Raw genomic sequence first — 19,300 nt, forward strand, 5'->3', positions numbered from 1 at the left:
TTATGATTCGATTTTGTGTTTCTTTTGTTTTTCGATCTTATGATTCGATTATTTTTAATGGTTAAACTTAAGGTAACTATAAGGAGATTAAATATTGAATTTCGTTGAAAGGCATTATCTAGGAAGTGATGGATGCTCCCATACCCAAGAAGGCCTAGTGTCTCGCCATGTTTAACCTGGAAGCCGATCTCTGAAATAAATATTTAATCAAATTTGTAACATGGGTGGATTTGGATTAATAATGGTAAGCATCGTTTGTGATCCAAGTCTAAACCTCTAAGAACAGATAAATTGAATTTGTAATCAATAATGTTAAGTTCTGTTTGTGATTCCAAATTTAATTTCTAAAGAACACAATAGGTTGTTAGGAAAGGTTCGAGACTTGTACAAAATTTTTATACAGGGGAACCAGTACGTTATTCCGAGTAGCAACCAACAATTGGTATCAGAGCTAGGGTTTGCCTCTGTGTGTTTGGTTTTCAGTTTAATTATGCACATGTCACATATTTTAGGTATGATAATAGTAGGATGTGCAAATAGATTAACTCTATGGTTGCAGGCATCCTAGATCTAACTATTATGGCCTTAATGTGATTGTGTGTGATTGGACCCTCGGACATGTCGAGGGCATTTTATGTGTGTGCATGATTGTATGTATTAAATACAGCAGGAGTTATATTAGTTTTAGGATTTTACATTTTTGTTTCGATCTAGATTACATACACATTCCCTTGTGGAATATAGGATCGATAAATGTAAAATTCTATTTTTGTCGCGGATCATATCCTTGCGAGGCGTGGTGCTATTAGAGGACCAGAGGCGTAGTGAAAAAAGAAGCAAGATAGATGCGACAACTAGACTCGATTACGATGACTAAAGATGGCAGCAGCTAGGGTTGACAGCACACGGAGAACAGTGATAGAAGAGACCATAATAGTTGGAAAATTACTTTTCCATATTTATTGCTTTTTATTTGCATGTGATGTGTGCTTGCATAATAAAATCATCATCTTAAATAACTAAGTGGGAGAGTGATTTTAAATAAACTTCACGGTCTCCATTACTAGTTTGAAAGTGATGCAAACAAACTTGTGTGTTGGCTCTGAGTGTCTTCCTCCATAACGGATGAGTTTGTTTGCGGGTCACTAGATCAAACTTCCTTTTATGGATGGTTATAGGAAATTATTTAAGAGTGCGTGATCTTCTCCAATTGAAGGGGTACAATCCTATTTAATGGACTAAGTATCAAGTAATGGTATACACTTAGACTCATTCAATAGTATCCTTCCCAACGGAGTCACTGCTATTTTTTTGCGTGGCCAAAGGAAAACCAACTATTAATTTGTCATAAAGCTAGGTGAAACCCCCTCTTACAAATGTTTGAATTTGTATACGTCCACACTAACGTGACATACATAATTCACGGTGTTTGAGATAATTTTATTTGTCATAAAGTTAGGTTGACAAGATAATAAAATTAATGGGTAAAACCTCCTCTTACAAATATTTGAATTTGTATACATCCACATTAACGTAGCATACAAAATTCATGGTGTTTGAGATAATTTAAGGTTGAGACCCTCCTCTTACAAATGTTTGAATTTGTATATATTCACACTAACGTGGCATACAAAATTCACGGTGTTTGAGGTAATTTTATTTGTCATAAAGATAGATTGACAAGATAATAAAATTAATGGGTAAAACCTCCTCTTACAAATGTTTGAATTTGTATACGTCCACATTAACGTGACATACAAAATTCATGGTGTTTGAGGTAATTTAAGGTTGACAAGATAATTAATGGGTAAGACCCTCCTCTTACAAATGTTTGAATTTGTATACGTCCACACTAACGTGACATACAAAATTCATGATGTTTGAGATGTTGGTGAATTTAAATAATATTGTTTGAGGAATCAATATTATTTTAAATTCTAAAGTTTTGACCAAATATTTGATCGAAGACAGACCAACTATTAATTTTATTTGTCATAAAGATAGGTTGACAAGACAATAAAATTAATAGATAAAATCTTCTTTTACAAATGTTTGAATTTATATACGTGGCATACAAAATTCACGAAGATTTTGAGGTGTTGGTCTTGACCAAATATTTTTGTGATTCTTAGGATTTCAAATATTTTTCAATCCCCTAGATGTTAGATAATACACTTACTAATCCCAATTATAATGATTGAAAACAATACTTGGATACTAAGGTGGACTTTCCTCTCAGAAATGAGAACAATAAAGGTGTATTTTATTCATTAGTTGTTGAAACATGTTTAGTGGTGTTATCTACCGGTACCTGGTGTGTAGATACGGGAGCCATTAATCATATCTGCAATTCAATACAGGGGTTCCAAGAAATTCAACAACTATATGAAGGGGAAAATACCGTCTACATGGGCATTGCTGCAAAAAGTAACAGCTGTTGCAGTGGGAGATGTTTATCCTTTGATAGAAATAAAACATTGATTGTCTTTACATACCAAGTTTTAGAAAGAACTTGATTTCAGTTTCTAAAACTATTTAAGGATGGATATTCTGTCTATTTTGATGACAAAGTTGTTATCAAGAAAAATATGGAAGTTATCTGTTCTGGTACGCAATACTACCATAATGCAACAAATGGAAATTAATAACACATCTTCTAATTTTAATAAGAGAAAACAACCTTTAGAAATGAATCAAACATATCTTTGGCATCTAAGGCTAGGTCATATTAACTTAAGTAGGATTCAAAGGTTAATAGCCGATGAACTTTTGGGTTCATTGGTGGTGGAAAACTTTCCAACCTGCGATTCTTGCTTGGAAGGAAAAATGACCGAGAAGTTTTTTAAGACTAAGGCGTATAGAGCCAAAGATGTGTTGGAACTGGTTCATTCTAATTTGTGTGGACCTATGACTATCCAGGCAAGAGGTGACTTCGAATATTTCATCTTTTTTATAGACAACTATTCGAGATATGAGTACATTTACATGATGCGCTGCAAGTCTGAGTGCTTTGATGAGTTCAAAAAGTACAAGGCTGATGTGGAAAAGTATCAAGACACTACGGTAAGATCGTAGTGGCAAGTACCTCTTAGGAGAGTTTAGGAGTCACTTATCAGAAGTCGGGATTCAATCCCAACTGACTGCACCTGGTATATCCCAACAGAATAGTGTGACAGAACAAAGGTATAGGACTCTTATGGAAATGGTTAGATCAATGATGAGTTATTAAAAATTACCAAAATTATTTTGGGAATATGCTCTGGAAACAGCAGTGTACATTCTGAATATGGTACATTCTAAGTTAGTACTCTCTACTCCCATAGAATTGTGGAATAAGCGTAAGCCTAGTCTGAAGCATATTCGGACTTGGGGTAGTCCAGCACGTGTGCTAAAGCGAGGCACTAATAAGTTAGAATCACGTACAGAAGTTCGTTTGTTTATGGGTAATCCTAGAGGAACGAAAGGTGGTTTTATAGTCCTAAAGATCAAAAGGTCATTGTTGGCACTAATGCCTGATTTTTAGAAGGGGACTATGTAACGAACCACAAACCCATGAGTAAAATTGTTCTTAAGGAAGTAATAAAAGACACACCTAATCTAGTACCAACAGTACAAGATGAGATACCACAAGAAACTGTAACACGTATCACAAATGATGCACAATCACAGACAGTGCATCGTCGTATTGGGAGGGTTGTTAGGCAACCTGAAAGATTTATGTTTTGGGAGAGTCTTTGGACTTGATCCCTGGTGAACATGAACCTGATCCCTGGACATATGACGAAGCACTCCAAGATAGAGATGCAGTATCTTGGCAAAGAGCAATAAATACAAAAATAGAATCTATGTATTCTAACAAAGTCTGGAAGCTATTAGAACCATTAAATAGTGTAAAAGTTATTGGATGTAAATGGATCTACAAAAGGAAAAGAGGGACAGACGGGAAGGTGGAAACCTTCAAAGCAAGGCTAGTTGAGAAGGGGTATACTCAGAAAGAGAGAATCGATTATGAGGAAACCTTTTCGCTGGTAGTCATTCTTAAGTCTATCCGGATACTCTTATCTATTACCGCTCATATGGATTATGAGGTTTGACAAATGGATGTCAAGACAGCTTTCCTTAACGGAAGTCTTGAAAGAAACATCCATATGAAGTAACCAGAGGGGTTCATTGAAAAAGGGAAAGAGCATCTAGTGTGCAAGTTAAATTGGTCTATTTATGGACTGAAGCAAGCTTCAAGGTCTTGGAACATCTGTTTTAATGAAGTAATCCAGTCGTATGGATTTATTCAGTGTCCGGATGAGTCTTGTGTATATAAGAAGTGTGATGGAAACATGGTGGTATTTCTTGTACTATACGTAGATGACATTTTGTTAGTTGGCAACAATATCAAAGTGTTGTCGGAGGTAAGGGTATGGTTGTCCAAGCAATTCGATATAAAGAACTTGGGAGAATGTGCACATATTGTCAGGATCAAAGTAATAAGGGATCGCAAGAAAAGAATGTTATGTTTATCCCAAACTTCATATATCAATATGATCCTAGCTCGTTTTAGCATGCAAGACTCCATGAAAGGTTTTTCTACCTTTTGGGCATGGAGTATCTTTATCTAAAGAGACGTCTCCGAACACATCAAAAGAGATAGAAGAAATAAAGGCAGTTCCTTATGGAGCCTAATGTATGCTATGTCATGCACGAGACAGGATATCTGTTTTGCCGAGTGCATAGTTAGCAGATATCAAAGTAATCCAGGATCGGGACACTAGACTACTGTAAAGCATATATTAAAGTACCTAAGAGGGACTAAAGATTATATACTAGCTTACAAGGTAAATGATTTGCTCCCTGTGGGTTACACGGATTCAGACTTCTAATCTGATAGGGGCAATAGTAAGTAAACCTCGGGGTTTTGTGTTTACTTTAGGAAGTAAAGTCATAACTATGGAGGAGTGTTAAACATTGGTGCTTTTTCAGACTCCACTATGAAAGCTGAGTATATGGCAGCCTCTAAGGCAGCCATAGAAGCTATATGACTCAGAAATTTCATGATAGACTTAGATATGATTCCTGGTTTGCCCAAAAATTATTATAATTTATTGTGATAATAGTGGTGCAGTAGCAAACTCGAAGAACCCATGAGTCCATAAGGCAAGTAAACACATTGAGCGTAAGTACCACCTAATATGAGACATCGTATAAACGAGGAAAAGTTGTTGTCGCCTAGATTGCATCATATGATAACCTGGAAGATCCTTTCACTAAGGCCCTTAAGGCAAGAGCTTTTGATGGGCATGTTGAGGGGTTGGGAATCAGATGTATGACAGCATAGTCTTTTAGTATAAGTGAGAGATTGTTAGAGTGTATACTAAAAGACTAGCTTTATGTAAATATTTATTTTAAAATAAAGAATCACATTACTCAAATGTCTATATTTATATACTAAGTGTAGTTGTTCAATTAATTTATATTGTAGATAACATGGTGTGTGGTGTCACACACAGAAGATCATGTTATTAGTTCTTTATAAATTATAAATAGCAGCTCACGACTAAGATAGATAGGAACAAACCATTATAATAGTCGTAGTGTAATTTGGTATTAGTTTATCTTGACTATAAAATTATACTGGTACACTGAGTGTATTGAGCAGGACCATTTAAGATAGTTTCTTTTTATACTGACTGCATAAAAGAACAAAACCTTTGTTATTATGGAAGTGTGTGCTCTTAATCTTGATATAATAATAAGCTCATATATTTAGTATTTGTTTTTTTAATTTATCAGTGGGTGAGATTTAGTTCGATAAATCAAGAGGCCCAATAAGTTGGGAAATAATATTATTTATAGTGTGTATTGTTGATTATAAAAGGAAACTGTGTCCTAGCAATGTAGGTTGATGATGTCCTCAAGAGGAACTCATAATGATTGTCATGTAAACCCTGCAGGTGAGCTTAGTCCGACATGACAATAAAGTTGAGTGATACTACTTTTAGAGTTAGATATTAATTAAGTGAGTTGTCAGTAACTCATTTAATTAGTGGACATTCGATATCTTAAATATAGGGAGATTAACACACTCATGATAAGAAGGAGCCCATATAGTAATATGGGATTGGTGCGGTAGTTCAATAATAACTCTTTAGTTGTATGAGTTATTATTGATGAACTCGAGTTGGGTGTTCAGGGTGAACACGGGAAGCTCAAGTTCATCGGGAGACCAAAACTAATTCCTCCTCTCGGTCCCTGTCGTAGCTTCTTAATTATAAAGTCTTATATTCACCTAAAGCCCACCTTCTTACCCATCCTTAGGTGGCCGACCAAGCCAAGCTTGGAGCCCAAGCAAGGGTTTGCCAAACCAAGCCTTGGATAAGATTAAGATGTGGCCGACCACATAAAAAATAAAATGGAGTTTATTTTTTAAAATCTTTCCTTATGTGGAAGCCATGATTTTAAAAGAGAGTTTTAAAAATTAAATCTTTCCTTTTATAGTTTCTACAAAGGATTAAGATAAAAGTTTGATATCTTTCCTTATTTGTAGTTAAAAGTGTTGGAGTGTATACTGAAAGCCTAAGCTTTTGTAAACATTTGTTTTGAATAAAGAATCACATTTGGTCAAATTATCTACATTTGTTTGTAGTTGTTCAATTAATTATATTGTAGATAACATAGTATGTGGTGTCACATGCAGAAGATGATGTTATCAGTACCTTATAAATTATAAACAGTAGCTCACGACCAAAATGGAAAGGAACAAACCATTAGAAGGTCGTAGTGTAATTAGGTATTAGTTTATCTTGACTATATAATTATACTAGTACACTCAGAGTGTATTGAGTAGGACCATTTGAGGTCGTTTCTTTTATACTGACTTTATAAAGGAACAAAGATCTCAGTTATTATGGAAGTGTGTGCTCTTAATTCTAATATAATAACAAACACATATATTTGATATTTATTTTTTTAATTTATCAATGGGTGAGATTTAGTTCGATGAATCAATAAGCCCGATAAGTTGGGAAATGATATCACTTATAGTGTGTGTTGTTGATTATAGAAGGAAACTGTGTCCTAGAGATACTAGGTTGATAATGTCCCCAAGAGGAGCTCATAAGGATTGTCATGTTAAACCCTGCAGGTGGACTTAGTCCGACATGACGATAAGGTTGAGTGGTACTATTCTTGGATGAAGATATTAATTAAATGAGTTGTCAGTAACTCACTTAATTAGTGGACATTTGACATCTTAAACACAGGGAGACTAACACACTCATAATAAGAAGGAGCCCAAAAATGTAATTTGGGATTGGTGCAGTAGTTCAATAATAGTTCTCTAGTGGAATGAATTATTATTGATAAAATTAAGTTGTGTGTTCGGGGCGAACACGGGATGCTTAATTTTATCGGGAGACCAAAACCAATTCCTCCTCTCGGTCCCTATCGTAGCCTCTTATTTATAGAGTACTATACCCACCTTCTATACCCACCTAAAGGGGGTCGGCCAAGCTAGCTTGGGAATCAAGCTAGGGTCGGCCTAAGCATGGTTTATGGGTGGCTGGCCCTAGCTTGAACCCAAGCTAGAGGGGGTCGGCCCTAATGTAATTAAAAAGATTTTTAATTTTTAATTTTTATTATGCGGAAGATATAATTTATTACAGAGAATTAAAATTAAAATATCTCTCTTTAAAGGATCTACAAAAGATTAAAAGAAAGAGATTAGATCTCTTTCCTTATTTGTATATTGGAAAGATATTTTATTTTCTCTTTAAAAATTATTCACATGTTGAAAATTAAAATTATAGAAATTTGTTTTTATCAACCATGAAGGGATTTTTAAAGAGAAATTTTATTTTTAAAATTTCCGGAAACAAATTAGGAAGTTTTAATTTGTTGATTGAAACTTGTCTAATTTGTCTCTCTATGATATGGCCGGCCATTATAAGTTTAATTGGGAAATTTTATTTTATTTTTCTCAATTAATTCATGTCAAGGAAAATTAAGGAAATTTTATTGTAATTAAATTTCCTAATTTACCAAGGCTAAGGAATATAAAAGAGGGGGTTGAGGTGCCTTCATGAGTTACAACCTCTATTATTTTTCTCCCTCTCTTATTCCTTGGTGTGGCCGGCCATCCTCTTCCTCTCTTCTTCTTTATGGTGGCCGAAACCTCTCTATTGGCTTGGAGCTCTTGTGGTGGCCGGATACTACTTGGAGAAGAAGAAGAAGAAGGAGAGAAAGCTTGCATCCCTTGGAGCTTGGTTGGTGGTTTTCTTCATCCTTGGTGAAGCTTTTGTTTTGGCCGAACCTAGCAAGGAGGAGAAGAAGGTGTGTTGGTGATTTCTCATATCAGAAGATTGTTGCCCACACAACATCCGAGGTTAGAAGAGGAATATGGTAGAAGATCAAGAGGTCTTTCTAAAAGGTATAACTAGTAATTTTTCCTTTCCGCATCATACTAGTTATTTTTGGAAATAAATATCAAATACAAGAGGCTTACGATTCTAGTATTTCGAATATGTTTTTCGATGTTGTGTTCTTTTATTTTTTTTTTCTTTTCCTTTTGATTTGATTGTTCTTTTCGGTTAACCTAAAGTTATTTTAGGAAATTAAATATTAGCTTTCCTTAAAAGGTTTTGTCTAGTCGGTGGTGGTTGTTCCCATATCCAAGAAGGCCATGTGCCTCGCCACGTCAGTACTGGGAACCAATTATGGAAATTAATATTTAATGGAATTAATAACTTAGGTGATTTGGATCAAACGTGTAAAGTTCCGCAGGAGATCCAAATCAAAACCTAAAAGAACAAATAGATTAAGTTTTGGATCAAACGTGTTAAGTTCCGCAGACGATCCAAAATTTAATTTAAAAGAACACATGGTAGCTAGGAAAAGGTTCAGACCTTTGTACAAAAATTTTGTACAGTGGAATCTCTAGGTTTTCCGAGTAGCAACCAACAAAAAGGAAGATTTTAATTTTTGGAGAAAACTTTCCTTAATTGTAATCATCCACATGTTTTAAAAGAGATATTTTAATTTATAAATGTTTCCTTTCATAACCCACCATGAAGGGAATTTAAAAGAGAAATTTTTATTTTAAAAATTTTCGGAAACAAATAAGGAAATTTTAATTTTATGTTTAAAACTTACCTTATTTAGTGTACATGATGTGGCCGGCCATTGAAAGATTAAAAGGAAGTTTTAATTAAATTTTCCTTTTTAGTCATTGGCAAGGAAAATAAGGAAGTTTTAATTATGTTTAAAACTTTTCTTATTTGCCATAACCAAGAATTATAAAAGAGAGGGAGGGGTTGCCCCATGAGAGAACACATCTATTATTCCTCTCCTCTCTTGCTTGGTAGTGGCCGACACTCTTCTTCTCCTATTCTTCTTCCTTGGTGGCCGGCGACATCTCATCTCTAGGAGTTGTTGGTGGCCAGATCTTGTTAGAGGAAGAAGGAGAGATAGAAGACATTGTTTCTTAGCATCCCTTGGAGCTTGGTTGGTGGCCGAAGTTCTTCATCTCTAGGAGATTGTTGGTGGCCGAAACTTGGAAGGAAGAAGAAGGTTTTGGTGGATTCTTATCTCAGTAGATCGTCGCCCACACGACGTCCGAGATAAGAAGAGGAATACGACAGAAGATCGTGAGGTCTATAAGCTATAAAAGGTATAACTAGTTTTGTTTCCGCATCATAACTAGTTCATCTTTTGTATGGATTTTGAAATATCAAACACAAGAGGCTAACGATTATAGGTTTCAGATTTATGATTCGATTTTGTGTTTCTTTTGTTTTTCGATCTTGTGATTCGATTATTGTTAATGGTTAAACCTAGAGTTACTGTAAGAAGATTAAATATTGAATTTCATTGAAAGGCTATGTGTAGGAAGTGGTGGATGATCTCATACCCAAGAAGGTCTAGTGCCTCGTCATGTTTAACCTGGAAGCCGATCTCTGAAATAAATATTTAATCAAATTTTTAATATGGGTGGATTTGGATTAATAATGTTAAGCATCGTTTGTGATCTAAGTCTAAACCTCTAAGAACAGATAAGTTGAATTTGGAATCAATAATGTTAAGTTCTGTTTGCGATTTCAAATTTAATTTCTAAAGAACATAATAGGTTGTTAGGAAAGGTTCGAGACTTGTACAAAATTTTTGTACAAGGGAACTAGTACGTTATTCTGAGTAGCAACCAATAGTCAAGCAGTTGACTAGGTGTGTGCGAGTTGTCAAAGGTTGAGGCTAAGTAGTCGATTGCCGCCGATCGACAACTACTCGCTTCCCAAGTCTAAATGAGACGTCGTTAGACAAAGGCTGAGTGCTAGGGAGAACAGACCGACGAATCCGAGAGTGAAGCCAAGTGCTTAGGAAGTGACCCGAGTCTGAATGAGATGTTGCTAGACAAATGCTAAGTACTCAAGAGCGCAAAACCCAAGTGGTCTTTTTGAGTTCGAATGGGACATTGCTAGACAAACATTGAGTACTTGGGAAAGGAGATCGGCAAGTCAAGAGTGCTCGGGAAAGAAAACTAATGGGTCGAGAAGTGAAGTCAAGTGCTCGAGCTTAATTTTAGATACTATCACATGTTCCTCTTCCAAATCGGACCAAGAAGCAGAATCGAATGAAATCTAATAAAAGTATTAGGTTGAATAGAATTAATTCGGTAAGAATTCCTCTACGTAAAGAGTCGCTAGATCAAATAAGTTAGGTTGGCAAGGATTCCTCTACATGAGGAGTCGCTGGATTGAATAAGTTAGGTCAGGCAGAACCTGGACGGACTAAGGGGAGGTACTCAGTCCGGATGAAAACCCGGATATCATAGTTCCCTTCTACTACTAAATTTGCTTAGATGGTCGTGAACAAAGGAGCAACGTCTGCATTGACCTGCTGCAGGACGCCCGGCTCTTCTAAGGATGTACAAGGGCGGCGCATTCAAGCGACGCCGCTTCTTCGCCAACCTCCACCTAAGAGACTACCTCAAGAGGCGAGCGCGAGTTCCCCTTCCAGGAGACGCCGATCATCCACTTCAAGTCTCCCTCAGTGCGGATCCTCCGATTCCACTGCGTCACTACGCGTGCTGCATGCTGACGACGAAGAGAACTTCATTGTTGACAAGCACAGCAGGAGTACTAGCAGCCACTTGAACCACAGCGAGACCAGCTCAGACGAAACATGCTGTCACCCTGTTTGGAAATAACTTAAGTCATGGAATTGAATTGAATTCCATTATGAATTGAATTTCATAAGGAATTGAATTCAATTCTCATGTTTGGAATGAATTACAATTTAAGTTATGAAATTCTTATGTTTTATCATTTTATCTTTCACTCTTTTTTCTTTTCTTTTTTTACAAAGAAGAGAGAATGAGGACACAATGGACATAATATAGAGAATTGAATTCTCTATCTAAATCACACATAAAGAGGTGTGATTTACTTTTACCTTGTTTGATGGAATTGGAATTAAATTCCATATCAATTCTTAGCTAAAAATTCATTCCAAAATATGAAATTCAATTCCAATTCTAAAAAAAATTGAATTCCATATCATTCCAAACATGTAGTCATCCTTTGGAAATTATGATTTTTTGCAGCATACAAAAATACGTGAGCCTCCATATTTATTTCAGGTTCATATTGGATTCCATTCTCTCTCGTTGTGCCTGAACTATTTTATGCAGCTACCAGACGGTAACGTGACCGTATGCCACTGCCGAATTGTAAGAAAACAAACTAAAAAAACGATAGCTCGATACATAAAAAAAATCTATGCAGTTTTACTTTATTTTATAAAAGGCTATTTTGGAGACTCTAATTCATAGCTTCTAAGTATAATAACTTTATCAACAATTGTCAGAAAACAAACTAAAAACTGAAAATAGAACAAAAATCAATACCAAACTTAAATATTTTATCTCGCATTTTGCATGGTCCCCAACCAATATATCTTCCTATACAAAAGATCGTAATGTAATTCATCTAGATGCCAAGGACCAAAAGTTGAGGAGAAACGAGGGGCAGATTGCAAACCAACTGATGAAGGCCATGGCTGTGGCGGTCTCAAAGGTTGCACAATATTGCCTCCTGTGGCATGCTTCCAGATCATTACCGATCAGCACTGTAATGCCAGCAGATGCACAAGCAGCAGCAAACATCAGTGTCGAAGTGATCTGCACGCGAAATCAAATATGATTTTCTTTCCAATGAGAAGATAAACCGAATATGATTAACTACACAAAAGGACACATTTTGCAAACTTCAAGTAGTTTAGAGTATGCTTGTGTGAATTGAAGGTATGATACAACAAATGGATATAAAAAATACTCGATGTTAAAGTAAAATGGTTTGATCGTGTCACAGTATCTATTTAAGTAGCAAAATAACATACATTTAAGGTCACCTAAAACTTGTTTAAAAGGAAACATATAACATCTATGCTTACCCCATCTCCGATGGTAAACAAGGACAGGGCACGGGGATTCCGTACGCTGCGTTTTACTAGAAGTGCATATATATCGATAAAAGCTAACGAGATACTCCACAAGCTCTGTAAGACAGCTGCTGCAACCAAATAGCTGCACAATACAGAAGAGCCCTTTCAAATGCTCAGAATTGCATTTTCTCAAGTTTGATTTGCAAATAAATAGCAAGTCCAATAAACATTGGGATGAATGCTAATGAGATTCAACAAGCACAGATATCATAAATAAGCAGTTAGAAAAAGGTAAGCTCTGTTTTCAATCAGGAGTCGATGGTACTGTTTGCCTGCAAAGAAACATAGTGACAACTTGAAATATCAAAATCCAAATCTCACAAGAATGATAGGTAGATGATAATACTATGCATCCAGATGAACATCCTAAGCACCTTAACTAGCCAGTTAAGAAAATACGGACACAAATTGATATAACTACGAGATCATAAAATATATTTTCATGTCAGATCATCGTTTAGGCAAGAAGAACTAAAACCAATTGAATACAAGTCAAAATAATAAAGGAACTATACTCGAACAAACAGACTAGTTTGAGAACATTGTCGTGTGACCATTCATTTAAACCCAGGTCATCTAGCAGCAACAGAAGAAAAATAAAGCCCCTTAACCTGGCATGAGAAATGTACTCTTTTAAATTCAAGAAACATATTTACCCAAGATAATTCTTCACTCAGTAAAATTCAGATGTGCTACTTTATTGCATTTCTAAAACCTGCATAACAGGAACAAAATTCTCGAGTTCATACTAGAAATTCACAACAAATAACAAGTTAATTGATGCCAACATGCCACAGAATCAGTTAGAAGAGAACAAGATAGTAGAAAACACAACTTGTGAAGCGTCCATCAAGATAAAAGAGGTGCCGGTTCCAAGAAATCGCTTGGCGAAAATTAAGCGAAAGGAACAAGAAAGATAACCTGAAGGCAGTGACAGAGGTGAAATCGGTGTAGGCAACCATGACGCCAAGCGCAGTAACAGCGGATACAAACTGAGCCAAACGCAGGGCGAGCCCGCCAGGAGTCCCCGGCATGCCCTGGATGTCTTTCATCCTCACCCTCGGCGGGTTCTCCGCCGCATCGGTGAGAGGCGGCGCCTCCACAGGGTGCACCGCCGGTCGGCTCACCGACATCTCGCAGGCCGCGACTCCTAACACATCGGTAACCCAGCTACGAACAGTTTACCAAAGGAGAAATCTTCCGATCGCCAATATCACGACAAGCCAACCACCCTCCGCGGTTGGATCGGTATATCCGCCCCCGCACTCTAAAATCACCAACTCAGAAACGACTCTGGCTCGCCTCTGCTATGAAAACTCGACAGGAAGAGGAAACCCTAATCCTCACCGGAAGAATCGATGGAATAGAAAGGAGGAGAAACTGCAGAAGAAGAAAGGCGGCCACCTACGGCAAGTGAAGAAGCAAGCGAAAACAAGGAAAGCCTGCGACCTCGGCACGCCACCTTGTACTACCCATAGCCGCGACCATTAATATGGGTGGGGCCCATCTCGTGGACATCCGCTCACAGAGAAGGTTGAGTAGTGGGCGGTGACAAGTGGTGACGAGTGAGGCCCCTAAACCACTGCTTTTGCGGCTGTCGCAGTGGTCGGCTCGCCGGCCAAAGAAAGCGTGATCGAGCGAGCCCGTTGACTCCTCCCCTCTTCACAAGAGTGTCATCGGATGAACACTATGGCTTCCGTCTCCCTTTCGCCTGTTAAGTTACTCCGCCCTCCCTTTCGCAATCTTGATGATTCCGTCTCTCCAATTTTGGCATTGTTATGGAAATTGACACACACAAAGCTCAATCCACTTCCTATTCTGGATCCATTTTATACCGAACACAACCCAAGTGTCGAAGGGGTTGAAATCGATCGCTGAAGACCCGGGCGCTAGTCACCGGAGCAAAGACCGGAGTTAAGTGCCCAACATCTGAATGCATGGCCGAGGACGTTTGGTTGGGAATTATGGTTGATAATTGTAAGAGTTCGTTTAGTTTAAATTATTATGTATAATTTTAATTATATGATTATCAAATAATCATATAAATAAGATTATGAGAAATAAAATATAATTAATATTATTTAATTCAATGAAAAAAAATTTTATTTATTTGAAAATTTAATAAATAACCTAATTTAATATTTTAGTATATTATCTTTAATTATAAAATCAACTATATATTATTATTATTATTATTATTATTATTTAAATTCTACGTTTTTTATTTTTTTTAATGTGTTTTTTTATTTTTTAATTTTTTTTAAAATTTTTCGAAGCTTTTTAAATTCTTTTACTTTTTTTTATTTTTTTGGTTTTCAATTTTTTTTTGTTTTTTTGTTTTTTAAATTTTTATGTTTTTTCTATTTTCTTATTTTTTTTATTATTTTTTACGTTTTAAATTTTTTTTTTACGTTTTTCCTATTTCCTATTTTTTTATGGTTTTTAAAATGTTTTCCTATTTTTTTATTTAATTTTTTTACTTTTTTTCTATTTTTAAATTTTTTTTAAAAAATTATGTTTTTTTATATTTTTTTATAAGTTTTTTATTTTATTTTTTATATTTTTCTTTACATTTTTTATTTTTATCACATTTTTCTCTTATTCAAGGGTATTTTGGGTAAAAAAAATTCATTAACCCCGTAATCAAGAAAAACCTCAGTTTTCCGAGGTTTTTGGATTTCTTATTGCATGCCCCTTTTGCTGATGTGTCAGACATGGAACATTACTTGGGAATCATCGATTACCTAAACCAAACATGGTTTTCGTTGATAACCTTGGATGAATAACCAAGGTTATCAAAGATAACCTCCAACCAAACGCACCCTAATAGGTTATCTATAGTGATACGACGATAAGGAGGGGCTCACTTTGCAGGGATTAGTTGCCACGATTGAGGTCAAAGTTAGAACGGTCAACGCTCAAGTATCATATGGTCAAACGGATGATAATCGTATTGACCGGTCAGACGATCAGGCCCCCCGACCGAGAGAAGAAGGTTTCGGTCTGACCCCACCTTTGACTCAAGAAGGTGTGTCAAACAACTAACACTCAATTAGGTGGTGTTGGACGCTAAAAGGAGGAGGGGACGATATGCAGAATCCTGGTCGACCCCACTCGGCCCCGCAATAGGACTCGGCACAGACGCAGCAAAGTTCTGGCCGAGCACCTACCCCGCTCGGCCCAGCAACAGAATTTGGCACTGGCGCAGCGGAGTTCCGGCAGAGCGAACGCGACACAGGTGCAGCAAAGTTGTGGCCGAGCGGCTAACCCGCTCGGCTTAGCAACGGACCCACTGTGTTATCTCTCGACATCCTTTTGGGAGTTAGTACTGCTGACACCAGGCATAGTCGACAAGAAGATCATACAACAGAAGTTTCCACTATCACATCAGAGATAAGCTCAGCTTGTTAAGGTATTGTGTCAGAGACACTTTACTGACAAGTATTTTCAAGGGAAACTTCGAGACGCGTGCTCGCCTGGGGAAGCATGCACACGCGCTACAAGAACTCTATATAAAGGGGGGGTTCAAGAATCGGCGGAGGTATGCGATATACACTATTTGCGCTACAGTATTCATTCTTGTTGCTCCGCCTTCTATATCATCGTCGGTGACTGACTTGAGCAGCGGAGAACCAACGCCGGGACCCCTTCCCTCGACACTAACGTCATCTGTTTTGCAAGGCGGAGCGGAGTCTACGGGCGATCAACGGGATCTACACATCCCCAGCTTTCCATCTCATCGACTTTCGGACAGGATCATATTGGCGTCGTCTGTGGGAACTTAACCTGCATCCTAGTTGAGAAGATGGAGGATGCTGGATGACTCACTACCGTGACACTCACCAAGGAGGAGCTTAACATGCTCGTGCAAGCCCAAGCGGCGAAAATGGTCGAGCAGCAGCAACAATAGGCGTTAGTCAATCGACAAACACCACAGCCTGCTACGTTGGTAGCCGGAAGATGAGCGGGGCTAGAAGACCAAGCGGAATAGGTTTCCGTATGGGGGCAGAATAGGAGGTCGATTGACAAGCAGGTAAAAGCACCACACACGTCAATCCCCTTCCATCGTGCCTTGTTCCAAACTCCCTCAGAAATAACCCAGGCGAACTATAAACGGGGATCATCTTCGGATACCACTCCCTTTCAAGATGCACCAAAAGGCAAGGCATCCGGAAGCCACGCTTCGTCTGAACGGATCAATTGTAGTTCTCTCAGGAAATCTTGAGTGACCCTCTGCCCAAGCACTATACCCCGCTGGCAATCGGGGAATACAGCGGAGTGACCGATCCAGATGATCATCTGGATAAGTTTGATAACATAGTCATGCTGCACCAGTATACAAATGGGGTGAAGTGTCGAGTCTTTCTCACTATGCTCTCCGGATCGATGGAGCGCTGGTTCAGAAGATTGTCAGACAAATCAATACACAACTTTAAGGACTTCCGAGCTGCAATCCTGCACTATTTTGCCAGCAGCCGACGCTATTAGAAGACGAACGTCAGCCTCTTTGCTCTAAAGCAGGGGCCCAAGGAAGCGCTCAGACCGTACATCAAGCATTTTAACCAAGTAGCCATGGACATCCCATCGGTCTCTTCCGAGATGCTGATGAATACCTTCACCCAAGGGCTTGTCGAAGGAGAGTTCTTCCGGTCACTCATCAGGAAGCCACCTAAGGACTTCGACCACCTGCTCAAGAAGGCCACTAAATACATAAATGTGGAAGAAGCCTAAGCAGTAAGGAAAAAGGAAACACCAATTGAACCCTCGACAGCGTCCGAGCGTCGAATAGCCACCAACCGCCCAAAGGGCCAAGGGCAAAGGAAGCGCGGTCACACCAGGAGGCCCAAACACATGCCGTGCAGCATGTGACCTTCGGTCGTCATAAGGCTGCAAAGGTAAGGTATGGACGTCAATGTTCTGCTCTTTTCATCAGTCGGCAACGCACAACACGCGTGACTGCTACGATCTAACACCGATTGTTAGCTGACTGGCGCCGAGAGGATACCACCACTAATCTCCATCGCCCGATCGGCGCCATAGGGATAGATCCGTGAGACGGTGTGAGGACGAAAGAAGGGTGCCCGAATGACGTGATTAGTAACTCCAGCGGAGCGATAACACAGGTCCCTCCTGACTCCCTGTTGAGCAGAATAGACCTTCAGCTCGAGAAGAAAAAAATAGAAGCAATGCCGCCCGAGGAGAAATAGGCATGATCGCCGAGGGGCCTAACTGCAACGACTCCAACAGAGCCAGGAAGTCGCACACTCGCTGACTGGAAATCCACGTCGTGGGATGTAGCAGGGAGAGGGCTGAAGGGCCCGAGATCAGCTTCGGTCCCCGAGATTTGGAGGGAGTGAAAATCCCTCACGACGACGCGCTAATCATCTGAGCAGTAATTGCCAATTATACTAATCATCGAACTTTTGTTGACACAGGGAGTTCAGTGAACATCATCTTCACGAAGGCGTTCGATCAATTGCAAATCGATCAAAGCGAGTTGCTACCTATGACAACCCCGCTCTACAGTTTCACAAATAATGAGGTATTGCCACTCGGACAAGCCCAGCTGTCCATCTCGCTCGGAGAAGAGCCGCTGAGGAGAACAAGGACTTCAAACTTTATCGTGATGGATGCACTTTCGGCCTATAACGTTATCTTGGGCCAACCGACCCTCAACAAATTCTGGGCAGTGGTGTCTACATACTGCCAAGAGATCAAATTCCCGGTGAATGACCGGGTGGGAGAAGTCAAAGGCGACCAGCTTGCCACTCAGCGATCCTACGTTGAAATGGTCAAGTCGGAAGTCAAGAACCCTCAAAAGAATCCATGTCTGGAGGTAAACGCAATCACTGAAAAACCTCTTACATTAGTATACAAAGAAAAGGAGGAGGTTTAAATCCACCCAAGCCGGACGGAAGCAACCACCTTTATCGCTGTCGACTTGGAGGGGGGGGGGGGGGGGGGGGAAGAAGGCAGAGTTGATTGCCTGCCTCAGACAAAATCACGATGTGTTAGCATGGTCAACACACGAGCTTCCTGGAATCTCACCAAGCGTCGCTCAGCATGAGCTTCACGCCCGACCAGACGCTCGGCCGGTAAAGAAAAGGAAAAGAGATTTCAGCATGGAGCAAAACTTGATCATTTGGGCGGAAATAGAAAAACTGCTAGAGGCCGGTCATATAAGAGAAGTCCAATTCCTGAGCTGGCTCGCTAATGTTGTGCTAGTCTCTAAGCCGGGAAATAAATGACGGATCTGCATCGACTTTCGTGACCTGAATAAGGCATGCCCAAAGGATTTCGATCCGCTACCTCCGATAGACCAAATGGTGGACTCTACTATGGGCTGCGGGTTGATCTGCATGCTTGATGCTTATTAAGGCTATCATCAAGTGCCGCTCACCCGAGAAGACCAGAAGAAGGTCAGCTTTATCATTGCCGATAGAACGTTTTGCTACAACGTCATGCCGTTCGGATCAAGAACACGGACGCTACCTACCAGAGACTCATGAACAAGGGTGTTCCGGAGGTAGATCGGTCGGAACATGGAGGTATATATGGACGACATATTGATAAAATCTCTCCATGCTGCTAACCTATGTGCAGATATTGACAAGACTTGCCAAATTCTGAGGGCTTATGGGATAAAACTGAACCTGAATAAATGTTTGTTTGGCACGAAGAGTGGTTGTTTCCTGGGTTACATCATCACCGAGCGAGGCATCGATGCTAATCCAAGCAAGGTTAAGGCGCTGCAAGACATGCCACCGCCTCGGAGCTTGAAGGAAGCCCAACGGTTGACCGGTCGGATCACAGT

At 39.0% G+C, this 19,300-nt stretch overlaps 1 protein-coding gene across 1 annotated transcript; it reads right to left on the minus strand.

The window, feature by feature from the left end:
- Positions 1–11,812: 11,812 nt before the first annotated feature.
- On the minus strand, positions 11,813–14,250 carry LOC122052658 (CASP-like protein 5A1). Its single transcript, XM_042614306.1, has 3 exons — positions 13,408–14,250; positions 12,436–12,568; positions 11,813–12,163 (listed from the first exon to the last, which is right to left on the minus strand). The coding sequence occupies exons 1-3, from the start codon at positions 13,617–13,619 to the stop codon at positions 11,969–11,971; spliced, it is 540 nt and encodes a 179-aa protein (XP_042470240.1). The 5' UTR covers positions 13,620–14,250; the 3' UTR covers positions 11,813–11,968.
- Positions 14,251–19,300: the final 5,050 nt, after the last annotated feature.

This window comes from Zingiber officinale, chromosome 1B (genome assembly GCF_018446385.1).
Source record: "Zingiber officinale cultivar Zhangliang chromosome 1B, Zo_v1.1, whole genome shotgun sequence".
Lineage (NCBI taxonomy): Eukaryota > Viridiplantae > Streptophyta > Magnoliopsida > Zingiberales > Zingiberaceae > Zingiber > Zingiber officinale.